The sequence below is a fragment of the Orcinus orca genome, chromosome 4, assembly GCF_937001465.1.
Source record: "Orcinus orca chromosome 4, mOrcOrc1.1, whole genome shotgun sequence".
NCBI lineage: Eukaryota > Metazoa > Chordata > Mammalia > Artiodactyla > Delphinidae > Orcinus > Orcinus orca.
In genome coordinates, this window is record NC_064562.1 from 38,944,217 (window position 1) to 38,958,132 (window position 13,916).

Below are 13,916 nucleotides of genomic sequence, written 5' to 3' on the forward strand. Positions count from 1 at the left end.
CGCAGTGGTTGAGAGTCCGCTGGCCAATGCAGGGGACACGGGTTTGTGCTCTGGTCCGGGAAGATCCCACATGCTGCGGAGCAGCTAGGCCCGTGAGCCATGGTTGCTGAGCCTGCGCATCCGGAGCCTGTGCTCCACAACGGGAGAGGCCACAGCAGTGAGAGGCCCGTGTACTGCAAAAAAAAAAAAAAAAAAGGGAAGGAAATTGGGTCATTTGTAGAGACGTGGATGGATCTAGAGACTGTCATACAGAGTGAAATAAGTCAGAAAGAGAAAAACAAATATCGTATATTAACGCATATATGTGGAATCTAGAAAAATGATACATGAACTGGTTTGTAGGGCAAAAATAGAGACACAGAGAACAAACGTATGGACACCAAGGGGGGAAAGTGGTGGGGGTGCGTGTGTGTGAGTGTGATGAATTGGGAGATTGGGATTGACATGTATACGCTAATATGTATAAAATGGATGACTAGGGCTTCCCTGGTGGTGCAGTGGTTGGGAGTCTGCCTGCCGATGCGGTGGACGCGGGTTCGTGCCCCGTTCTGAGAGGGTTCCGCGTGCCGCGGAGCGGCTGGGCCCGTGGGGCGTGGCCACTGGGCCTGCGCGTCCGGAGCCTGTGCTCCGGGGCGGGAGGGGCCACGGCAGTGACAGGCCCGCGTACGGCAAAAAAACCAAAACAAAACAAAAAAATGGATGACTAATAAGAACCTGCTGTATACAAAAATAAAATAAAATTCAAAACAAAAGTGTATATTTTTAAATAAAATATTTTGGAATAGAAAAAATACTAAATTTTATGTTAAAATGCAATAGTATTCCTATAATGGCAGTAAAGAATAGGCAAATCAGTTTTCCTTGGTAGAGTTTCTAATTCTGTAACTATGTTTCTTTATTCATTGTGGATTCTTATCCTGGGGATACTCTACTCATTTACATTAACTAGAGGAGTATGATCTCCTCTGGTTAATGTCTCGTGTGAATTGTTATTGAGTCATGTGACTGATATAGGAGTGCTGAAGGTCTTTTTATTCCCCTGCTCCTTTTGCTTCAGCTTTGTGACTGTAGGGCAGAGGTGCAAATGGCACATGGTCTTAACAGGCTGACTCAGCAATATTTGTGTTAGCTGTGCTGACTTTTCGCCCAGAACGTTTTTCTAGCTCTTTTTTAGCTTATTCTTGTCCTATAATGTATGATTGAGGCTAATATGGCCTTTTGCCATGGAAAGTCTTGCAATAAAATCTGTTGCTTCTCAGAGTTTTAGGTTAACATTTTTTTCTTTAGAACCTTCCACATGCCATCATCATATCACATATTATGCTGAAATAATCCATTTTTTAGGTCTATCTCCCTGACTCCACTGCTCTAATATTCCTTGAGAGCAGAAATTCTGCTTTACCTACTGAGTGCATCTGTTTGGTATCTTTGTCATAAGCTAAATTGGTCGCAAGTCACCTTTGCCGCAAAAGATAAAATAAGTGGTTGACAGTTTGGTTGAGAATTTGGTTTCAGTGCCAGTAACAGATAATATAAAAGAGGTGGCTAGTAATTCACAACAGTCTTAGAGAGCATTAATTACTGATTCTTTAAGTAATTCAAATAAAACAACTTGTTTGCTAACACTATCTTTACCAAATTTATTGCACAATATTTGAAGTTGGAAGCAAAAGAAGAATCAAGATCCTTCCATCTCCCTCCAACCCAAAATGGTTACCTGATTCATGATGATTATGTTTCCTAAAAATGGTGAAATTTTGTTGTTGTTTGATAGTGGAGAATGAGATATAGACAGAATTTTGGTATTTGGCACAGAATCTGACTTAGATGATTTGGTGAAATATAAGGACTGAGTATGTAACGGAACATTTAAATGTAGTCCAGATGTGTACTACCAGTTATACACATATTGATAAGAAATAGTGGCATCCCTTGTCTGTTTGTTTTATTTCCAGGGAAATCTGAAGAGACTTACAGCAGATTTTTTTTTAAATCATAAAGATATAAATCCACATGGCTCCCTCCATTATTTCATTTAAGTCTTTGCTCAGATGTTATCTTCTCAAAGAAGGCTTGTTGAATATTTATTGTATGCTATGTAGAGTGTTAGGCTCTGGTGAATGAAGATACAATCTTTGTCCTCAAGACTTTGTCCCCACAATCTTGTGAGAAGTAAAACCAGTAAATGTTGAGTGATAAGTAGTCCAAATTTTAAGCTTATTGAAGCACATAGAAAAAACTCAACTCAGTAATGTGAATTAGAGCAGGCTCCTTGAAGGGATTAATATCTAAAAAGAAACATGAAAGATACAGCAGGAATTATCCAAATGAAGGAAAAAAAGGCAGAAGAAAGTGTTGTGCAAAAAACTCAGAGTTGGGCTTCCCTGGTGGCACAGTGGTTAAGAATCCACCTGCCAATGCAGGGGACACAGGTTCGAGCCCTGGTCCGGGAGATCCCACATGCCACAGAACAACTAAGCCCATGCGCCATAACTACTGAGCCTGCGCTCTAGAGCCTGCGAGCCACAACTCCTGAAGCCCGGGTGCCTAGAGCCCGTGCTCTGCAACAAGAGAAGCCACTGCAATGAGAAGCCCGCAACGAAGAGTAACCCCTGCTCACCGCAACTAGAGAAAGCCCACGTGCAACAACAAAGACCCAACACAACCAAAAATAAATAAATTAAAAAAAAAAGAGAGAGAGCTAAAAAACTCAGAGTCAAGAGAAGGTTGGGAGAGCTGCAGATCTTTGGGGGTTACTCAATGGAGAAGGGTAAGGAGAAATTGGGGCTGGCAAACAGGGACCAGGTAAGGAAGGAAAACATGATGGAGCATGCACTCTATCCTAAGGGTGAAGGGAAGCCATTCAAAACTACTATATATACAGTAAATAATATAGGGATATATTGTACAGCACAGGGAATATAGCCAATATTTTATAATAACTCTAAATGAAGTATAATCTATAAAAATTATGAATCACTATGTTGTACACCTGAAACTAATATCATATTGTAAATCAACTATACTTCAATTAAAAATAAAAAAAACCTAGCAAGCAGAACAACAGCATTATCTGATTTGAACTTCTGAAAGATCACTCTATATGCAAAGTGAGATTGGAGTAGAGAAAAGGAAGATGGAAGGCAGGGGGATAAATCTGTAGTGACAGGTTAGAACTGATGGTGGCCTGAGAATAGACATGGGCAAAGGATTTAAGAGACTTTTAGAAGCTAGCAATCAACATGACTTATAAATGATTAGATTTAAGGTGTAGGGTGGTAGGATTCAAGGATTACATAGCATATAGTAGTTGGTTAATAAATATATGTTAAATGAATGAATAAAAAAAAGATTTATGACCTGGACACTGGGTGATTGATGGTGCAATTACTCAGCCTTTTCAATTAAAGAACCATAGAAAAATTTAACTTCCAAAGAACAGTAAAGAGAATTTCCATTTTCAAGTAATGATTAAACTTTTAATGGTATAAAGCTAATAAATTTGTGACCTAATATCTGAGAAAGCTGTAGAATAGAAGAGAAAAATAGAGAAAACTGAATTTAACTTCCTTGCTAAACTATTGGAACATTATTAAATTATTAAATTAAGTTTTTAAATTACATTCAGTTTACATTATAATTACAATTTGCATTACTAGCTTTTAAAATTTCCTCTGGTCACTTAGTGCTGTGGTGTCTCCAAACAACATTAGTGCTTTCCAAATGTAACAAAGTATAGTACAATGTTTTGCACATTGCAAGTTCTCAAGAGAGATGTGTTGAATTACCTGTTATACATTTGAAATTAGTTTCCTCTGGAATAAAGCAGCATGTGAAACTTTTTCCAGATAATTAAGACTCATTGCAAATTAAGTGACTTGCCCAAGGTCACTTGTCTTCCTAGTATCAGAGTCAAGGGTGCTCTTTCCATTGTTCCTGTGAGGAGTTCTGTGACTTATTCAAGAAACTCAGAGTTCTCCTCTCTCTCTTTTGACAAAGGCTGAATCTGATTAAGAGATACAAATCTGGTGTCCACTTTGATTATAATCCACAAATCTCTCTGTTCCTGTTCTTCAAAGCCATAGCACATGATGATTTCTGTTTACAAAACATTTTTTTCTCCCAAGAAGTAGACATCATTGAAGACTGAGAGGAAATCATTTACTTTCTCTTGAATATTTTCTCTTTTATCTATACACATGAAGCATACTTAGGCAAATGACAAAACTTGCTTTGATTACTGTATAGAACAGGGGTCGTAATCTTGGCTGCGCATTAGAATTACCTGGGGAGTTTTAAAATATCCTGATGCCCAGATCTCACTCCAGGCCAAGTAAATAAAAATCTCTGGGGCTGGGATTCAGGCATCAGCATTTTTAAAACTTCCAGATGATTTCAACATGCAACCAAAGTGGAGAACACATGGGTGAGAGTAATTTGATTAAAGTGATGAACTCATACTTAATGTTTGTCTTTTTTCCAACCACAAGGTGGCAGCATCACAATACAGTGCACACACTGGCCTTTCTATTGAGTGGACTTTGAAATTTATATCCGTAATACTAATTAATAGCATTGTGAGGGTTCCTCCAGCTAGAGACAGCATTGACTTTTTTCCCTGTTGTTCTCTGTTGCTTTGGTTGGTTAAGAAGACTTTTAAATGTACTTATTTCAACAGGTTAAATTACCATGAACTATATTATAAGCTATAGTTGGGTGGAAAAATGCAAAAAACATGGATTTTACATTCAGATAGATTTGGGTTTAAATGCTGTTTGTGCCACTTACTGATAGGTTGTGTCATTTCTTTGTACTTCAGTTGTATGCCTAGAAGAGGAGGGTTGTTATATGGACTAAATGAGATAATATATGAAAATCAACTTTGTATGTATGGTACTAAGATTCTGAGGATGTCGAGGATGAAAGTGATAAAGCTGTAATAGAATCAGTTACACAAAGTCCAGAAAAACCCAGTATACAGTTGTTTTTTACATATGGTCTTTCTTTTCTGCGTGTGGGTCTCTTCTTTTCCTGTGTGTGTCCTATCTTTCGGTTTCCACTGGTGATTATACAGATAAACATGCTCTAGCTGCCTTCATTTTAAAGAAGAATCAAAGTTGTTATTTTCTTTTTTTTACTACACTATTAGCAATGGAAGTACCTTCCACCTTTATAGCCAGGTTTCTGTAAAGAATTAGACTTTGTTTACTCACAATTACTCTAGTTCATTTCTCAAGCCTTGAAATTGCTTTCTCTAAGATCACCAGTGCCCTCCTAAGGCCCAAGTCCAAAGAATATTGGTATCTTGTGCATCTTTGCCATTTGAATAGGCTGAAAATGTCCTCCTTTCTGATACATTCCCCACTGATTACTGTGGTGACAGAATTCCTGTTCTCCAGTCAACAGTGCTGTCTGAGTTGTTTTCTCCTCCCTTAGAATTGGGGATCCCAGGAGTCTTCTCCTATAGCCCTATTTTCTTTTTTCCATGGGAATTTTTGGTATCTTTGACCAACCCTTAATTTTAATTACTACAAATGACTTTCAAATCTATGCATTGTTACATACGGCCGTCCTGAGTTCCAGATCCATAAATCTAACAATAACTAGCATTTAGATTGGTATCTCAAAATTAACGTGTTGAATTTTGAACTGGACTCATATCCCCTGTCACCCAAAACCGACTCCTTCTCCCCTCCACATCACACCTTTCAAACCATGGCATTACTTTCCACCCAGGTGATTGAACCAAATCCCTAGGAGTCATTCTACACGCCTCCCTCAGTCCCCTTCAAATCCAAATTGCCAAAGCTTCTCAGTTCTTCACCACCCCCTGCAAAATACTTCTCAGTGGTGTTACCCAGTCTCATAAGTAGTCCTAAGTCTCATAAGTTGTCATTAAGTCATATTTCTTACCTCACACTTCCTCTTTCACACAGATCAGTCAGACTTCTGCACCAAAACAGTTCTCGTTAAGGTCATTAATTGTAGTGTCATTCATGTTTCCCTGTCCGTCCTCCTTCCCTCCCTTACAGGATGCCCCCAAGAGCACTTCTTCGAATGATCACCTGCACATGAATCCCCTTCTTGGGCCCTCCTTGGGGACCCAATGCAAGATAACTTAAAAAAAAGAAGAAGAATTAATCAGATTAGTTTCCAGAGACAGATTTTATTAACCTTTTATCCCCCTATTGTGGAGTACTTTCAACTCATCAGACTTTTAAAGGGCATTTGCTTCATCTGTAGTATTAGATAGTTTAATTTCTATTCGAGAGCACAGACGTACTTCCTAAAACCTGTGTAAACAATTTTTAAAAATCAACTGATGTGTATTACAAGTTTCTCTTTGTCTACTTTTAGAGGCAATTAAATTTTTGGTGATTGGAAACCAAGTCATTGTTTACTGCATAGTAAGATCACAAAATAGAGAAACATTGTAACACTGAAAAATAACTATTTTTAGTCAATTATTTTGATGATTGTATGTATTGCTATTATACTTTTATTAACTTGGCAGATTGTTGGTAAGACTGTTAAGTGAACATTGAACCTCATTGTGGATAATGAACTGTTCTTGGTACTACAGAGAATATAAAGTTTTAGAAAAAAGTAGAACGTACTAAATGGTGTCATTAGCCAAATAAAGAGAGAAAGAAAGAAAGAAAGAAAGAAAGAAAGAAAGAAAGAAAGAAAGAAAGAAAGAAAGAGGCAAACAAATGTATTTAGTGTTATATAAAAAATTATTCTATATAAATGTTTATTTTCCAATCAGGAGGTTAAAATTTTAAGATGTTCTATTCATCAGAAATTTTAAATACTTTTGGAGAACTTATTCTATATATGTAGGGTCAGGGAAATTTAAAATTGAATTTTGCACGTTTCCTTAAACAGATTTTGTGATTTAACTTTGTACTAAAATTCAGTCTCCTTGGTTGAAGCCTTGGTTGAATCACAAATCTTTTGGCAATCCTCAAATTGCAAAGGTTAATAAGAAAAAACAAAGCATGTTTCAATAGGACACAATATCATTTTCTTTGATCCAGCTGCTGAATTAATAGAGAATGCACAAACAGAAAGACAATGCTATTTAAAGCTTTCATTGGCATTTTCAACAAGACTGCAAACACACACAGAGAAAAAGTAGAACAAAACCATATTGTATGCTTAATTAGGATAAAAGAAGCAGAAAAAAAACACCAACATCTTGATGATTATCATATGGTCAGAACATGACTGATATGGAAAAAATGTTAATTCAGGGCTCAAAGATGAATAAAAGGAACAACTATGTACAATTTAGATCTTTCATATCTGGTTCTCATCTCTTTCATATGTGTAGAGGTCCTGATGTTGTCCAAAATATTTTAACAAAAAGCATTTCAGAATATGTGTTGACTGCTTGGGTGATAATTGCCAAGTTTAGCTACATGTGTAGACTGACAGAAAATTGGAGCAGAAATCAGAGTGGTAGGCTCAAATTTGTCATTAATGAAAATCTTTTGTGAGTGTTGAATTATTCAGTTTAGCACGTCTTTAACCCTAAGAATTCCTTCATTCCATCTTTTCTTATAAGAAATCATACATTTTATCCCTAAGTCTGCCACTAATTAACTCTATGACCATGGACAAATCACTTAATGATCTCTGAGTTTTCATATTCTCATTTGCAGATTGAACAAGGGTGACACTAGATAATCTCTCAGATCTCTTCCACCACTAACATTCTATGATGCTGTTGAAAACAGGATTATCTTGAAGATTAAGGAAAGAATAAATTCATACATTTTACTTAGTAAAGAAGTATCACTTAAATATATGATATAAAATGAAGTCGCAAGAGAGAGCAACTTCCACCTTGGGAGAATCAATTAGGAATTTGAATAGGTACTGATTAAAAAGATCTTTTCATCAAGAAATCAAGTCCAGCAGTAAGAACTCAAGAGAATGCCCCCAAAAATCCATATTCCTCAATCCTAATTTTCTTATGTAGAACTTACTCTTTTATGTATTTTTTTGGCAAGAGCCATGTTTTTTAACTGAGTTTTACATTCCTAAAAGTGGAGAAAATGGAAGTAAATGCTAACATGATGTCCTAGAGCAGGAAAGGATACAGCTGCAATTGTTGAGAATTCAGTGGTAGAAAAATGCTGCAATTCAGTTGTTTTCTCCATCCTCCCATTGCCATATAACTTAGATCCCTAATACGCATGTTTCAACATTGCCATATAGGATGCTCACATAATTATCATCCCAACACTTATAAGAGTGAAGGAGCTGAGAGCTATTAATAACTGCAAGGACAGCAAGTACAAACTGGAACTGTTTTGGGCAAATTTAGACATACAGTCACCCTATTTGCTTATTTTTCTATTTCTTGTTTTATAAAGATTTTGATTTAAATATTGTTTAGATACTGTTTCATTATCCCTTACTTTAGATTCAACTCAATTATTATTTGCTCTGAATTATTCTTTAAATTCTTTAAATTAAATTAAACTTTTAGTCAAATTTCTATCATTAATTAGCTATGTGACTTCAAGATATTTTTTAAAAATTTCTTTGAATCTTAGATTCCTGACCTGAGGTTTATAAGGGTATATATAAAGAGCCTAGCATATAGTATCTTCTCTAAAAAAGAAAGTGGCCTCCCTTAATTGGAGAAGAGTGTTCTTCATTTATCAAGCCCTCAAAGATAGTTGGGAGAGCAGATCTAAGAGCATATAACTACCTTTTTTTTTTTTCAGTATCACAATCTGTTCTGCAGTTCCTTTTTGTTTATTTTTTTATTCATATCCCATATCCATGTTAGCATTGAAGATATTTCTTCTGTATTGTTCCAGTGTTTTAGGTGCTAGCTCATATTGATGTCCCCCACCAAAAGCCGACCTGGATCTTTCTGGGTGTGGTGGCAATTCTGAGGTTTGGAAACCTTTGTGGATTTCAGAAGCATGTTTTCTATCATGCCTTTCTGGTGCCTTGAAAGCCAAAAGCTTTATTTGTTTCATTTCCAAGAAATTTCCAGTTCCTATTTTTGAAACTCTGATCACTTCTATAACATTGTAATATTCTCATTCTCCATGATTTCTGTAAATGTTCCTTTCTCCTCCCCCTCATCCTCCTTCTTTGACTTATCTTCCTCTGGTCAACCTTTAAACTCTGGTGTCTGTTAGGGGTCCACTTCGGCCCTATACTCTTCCTACCTGCATACTCTCCATGGGTGACCTCATCCACTGCCATGATTTCAGCAAACACCTCTTGCTGATAGTCTCAAATCTATACATCTCTAGCCAACAGCATTCCTGTGAACATCAGATCATATATTTGATTATCAAATAGACATCTCTGCCAACATAGCACTTAGGCTCATTTCCCTTTTTCCATTCTATATTTTTAGTTGGCTCCACTAGTATTGCCATTGTCCAGCTATTCAGCTTAGAAATCTGGGAGTCATTCTTCTTTCCCATCATCACATTCAATCAAAAACAAAATTCTACCAATTTTATTTATTAATATTTATTAAGTATTCTTGAATCCATATTTTCTACCCATTTTTACCTTCCCTACCCCAGTCAGACCTTTTAATTTTTTTCTAGATCATCCAGCAGCTCCCTGACTCTTCTCTCTGAATTCAGTTTGTGTTTTTCTTCAATCCGGCTGTAAATTTGACCATACCATTCTATTGCATTCTTCAGTGGTTTCTCCCCCATTATGAAGAAGTCTTCATTCCAATCATGGTAACCAAATCCATCCTTGATCCAGCCTTTCCCTGACCCATCTACTTCTCTATTCACGGCTCTTATCTCTTGTCACTTCTGACCACATAAGTTATAATTCATAATAACAGAACTGGTTCCAGTTCTCTTTGCATGTGCGTGCACTGGAGCAGAGAAGCACACCTCCCACCAATACCACCACCAACCTCACCACCACCACAACTACAACCACCACCACCATTCTGTTCTCTAGCTTCTGTGGCCTAGAGTCATCTTTTTCTCTCTCCCTTTTTATCTTGTCAATATCCAAGACATCTTTTGCTCACTGAACTAGTACAGGTGTCACCTACTCCAAAAAGAAAAAGGTTTTGCTACAGTTCTGTTACAGTTTCTTCACTCTGCTCCCATATACCACCTACATATTTCTTTTATGTATCATGTTGTGTATTAATTATCTGTTTTGCATAAGTCTTACCCCACTAAATTGTGAGCTCCTTGAGGTCAGCAGCAACATTATTCAGTTTTGAAATCTCAATTTCTAATATAGCTTAGCATATACTAGGTGCCCCAAACCTTAATTGAATGAATGAATTTAATAAATTAATTAATTAATTCTAATATTTACTAACTCATAGTGACTCGTATTTGGCCATGTGTTTATCTTATTTAATTGAAACAAATAGTATATGTATATATAGTGCCATCATAAAGCACATCTAATCCATTATTGTTTATGCAATCCATATAAATTCTCTAAGAATTTAAATCAAGGAAGTAGAGCCCAAATCTTCCAAAATAGTAGAAGGGGAATCTCCAGTCTCGAAGACTATTCAAAAGCATGCAAATCATAGGCTCTAATAACTCTCCATAAATTATTCTTAATTTCTTCTCACCCTTAATTTTCTCACATCTCAAATTTTTCTAATCTACTAAACTCTCCTAAAATACTCTCTGGGGCCCTTCTCATGATACCCACTCCTCATTTCTTTTTTATTTAGACTGTTACCTAGGAAGAGAGAATCCTTTCTGTTTAATAAAGTGGGGAAAAGGAACAACAGAGCAGTAGACCACTAGCTTCTCTTTAGCAGGGAGGGGCAGAGAGTGTTATAGACCACTGCATGTGACAGTTGCTGACTGAACACATATACATATGTGTTTGAATATGACATTACTCTCTTTGGATTATTGGTCAATTACTATTTTATATTCTTATGTAGAAGACATCTTTATGTGAAGTACTCTTCCACTGCAGGTGATTGAATCCTCTCTTTAAAAAAAAAAAAAACCCAAACAAACCCTGAACATGTACCCCTTTCAACCATAACTATAATGCAAGTGTGTTTAAAGCAGCCCATTGGTTTATTGAAAGGAGAAATCTTGGACTCAGTACTTTGCTTTCTTTCTTTGTAGCTTGTGGTTAGAGTCTATTACTTCGTGCTTTCTACATCAGCAACAGCTGTATGCTGAAGCTCCAAGGAAAACCTCTCTCAAATAGTTCTGTTGCAAAGAGAAAATAACATTTACGAACTTTGACAGAAACTATACCCTTGAGCCATGTTTAATTTTGAAACTTGAATGGAAAAGTCCACTGCAAGGAGAAGCCAGCCACACAGGATCCTGAGCTGAGTCTATTGTTAGAAGAGGCGCCAACAATGCACAGAGCTCTGGGTGGGGTGTGAGCTCTGAGAGCTGTGCACACTGGTCTGCGAGGGACCTGGACAAGGCCCACTTAGATGAGGACCTCACCACAGCTTTATACAAGCTCAGGAAGAGGCAGAGCAGAAAACCTACCACTTGGTGAAGCATCTTTACATAACCAGAGTTTGGCTTTGCATTAGCTTACTTAGATGACAGTTTCACAGATTTTCAAAAATAACTTTGTTTTACTCATTCACTCATTAAATCATCATATTCCTATAATTGGGAAGTTCTTCATAGTTTGCGGCAGAAGGTCCTCCCTCAGTCAGGTCCTGGGGGCAGTGCTTGATCATCCCAGTGCCCTTAACTTTACATAATCAGTGTTTCTGTGTCCTCACTAGTGTCATGGGGTAGGGTGGGGTCTTGTTCTGTTTAGTTCTTTCAGTAAAGGCTACTCAGTCAGCCACATCTGAATCCCAGTAGCTGGTTTAAAGCCTTCTGTCCCAGTAGCGATCACAGGTTTTAAAGGAATGTCTGACCTCATCAGTAGATGTTTCTCAGTAATTCAGTATTGTGTTAAATTGCCCTACCGTGACTAATCAAAGTCTTATATTTTTATATCCAACTACTTCTGTAGTATGTGAGGCTGCCCCAGCATATTAGGGCTAGGATGAGTATTCATGTCTGTTGTGATTCAGGCTACCAGAGATTCTGCATGCAGTAAAGAAGAACCATTGTGGTATTAGGGTACTGCTCCCAGGCCAAAGAACCTCCCACAGAAGTCAGAAGCTGTCTCTGAAGATATTGTCTGATGTGTTCCTACGACAGCCATTTTTGAGGGATGCTGTCCTAATAGACCTGAGTCACTTTATTGAGTAACTGTTAGTTTCTTACAAAAAATGGCTGCTTTTGGAGTGTTGGACAGCATGAATTCTGGGACCCTGTCTCATGACACCAGACATTTTGTAGCTCTTCTTTGCCCTGAAGCCATTATTAGCCAGTATACCTCCTCAACTTATCCTCTCTCACCTCTATTTTTCCAAGAGATTTTTTTCTTTCCGTGTTACTTGAGCTGAGTTGGAGCTACTCTATGTCACCGTGATAGATTTCCCTAGGTCCAAACATTGGTAGGAAGAGGTCAGGGAATCTATCTGAGACCTTCCTTCCTGGAAGGCACCTAGGTTTGTGAAAATTTCTCTTTTTCCATGTCCAAATTCCTCATAGCAAGAGGAATGCTGATTCAATGTTAGACTAAAGGTCCTGTCACATCATTTCTCCTAGAGAGGGTTAACTCAGGGGCCACTCAGGGGTTCAAGGTGACCCATCTCTCTAGACAACTGGCAGCTGCTTCTGCCTGAGGGGGGAAAATATCTTAAATCATTTAAATATAAGGCACACAGCTATGTATAAAGATGTTTTATGATGCTTTGCACACACAAAAAATTGATTAGATCTAAATATTTCTTTACACTGGGGACTACTAGGACGATCTGTTGAGAGGTATTAAAGAGTCTTTGACAAATACCGTATGCTAACACATATATATGGAATTTAAGAAAAAAAATGTCATGAAGAACCTGGGGTAAGACAGGAATAAAGACACAGACCTACTAGAGAATGGACTTGATGATATGGGGAGGGGGAAGGGGAAGCTGTGACAAAGCGAAAGAGAGGCATGGACATATATACACTACCAAACGTAAGGTAGATAGCTAGTGGGAAGCAGCCGCATAGCACAGGGAGATCAGCTCCGTGCTTTGTGACTGTCTGGAGGGGTGGGATAGGGAGGGTGGGAGGGAGGGAGATGCAAGAGAGAAGAGATATGGGAACATATGTATATGTATAACTGATTCACTTTGTTATAAAGCAGAAATTAACACGCCATTGTAAAGCAATTATACTCTAATAAAGATGTAAAAATAATAATAATAATAAAAAACAAAGAGTCTTTTTCACAGGGGTCTAAAATGGAACAAAATCTTATCAGTCTGGGATAGTTTTAGTAGGGTTCTATTATAGGGCTAGTGAATGGAGGAAATAGCCTCTGGGTCCTTGTAATCAAGTGTCTTGTTTGATTTTTAAAGACTGAATATTAATTGCTTACACCTGAGTTCTGAATCAGACGGTTTTGGGAAGTGAGCTCTCAGGATTTGGATTCTGCTGGCTTATTTGGCATATAAATGAATCCTTCATAAGTTTGTGGGGAAATTTTAACTTATGTACCACTGTAATTACTCCACAATTTATATGAGATTATGATCACCACTAAAATCAATGAATAGCAAAATATTCTCATGCATTGTAAGAGTTTAGTTATTTTTAGTTTATTACAGAAGGTTTATTGTCTGTTTTTATTCTGCAGCCCCCACCCCAGATATACGACAAACAGCTGGATGAAAGAGAACACACCATTGAAGAATGGAAAGGTGACCCTACTGCTTAAATAAGTGTACCTTTTGCGTTACTGAAACTCAGAAAACATCTTTAAGGCTTTTCCTTTTAAAACAATTTAGTAACAGATGATTTTCTAAGTGCTATCCTCTTAGACCATTTTCAAAGCTCCTAAAA

General features: G+C 37.4%; 1 protein-coding gene across 14 annotated transcripts in view; it reads left to right on the top strand.

Annotated features, from left to right (window-relative positions):
- Positions 1-13,916, top strand: part of MAPK10 (mitogen-activated protein kinase 10) — a 637,325-nt gene that overhangs the window by 605,775 nt on the left and 17,634 nt on the right. For all 14 annotated transcript variants that reach the window (XM_049709104.1, XM_049709107.1, XM_049709100.1 and 11 more), the window contains one exon: positions 13,711-13,774. In XM_049709104.1, the coding sequence (XP_049565061.1) occupies positions 13,711-13,774 (64 nt within the window). The remainder of the gene's footprint in view (positions 1-13,710; positions 13,775-13,916) is intronic.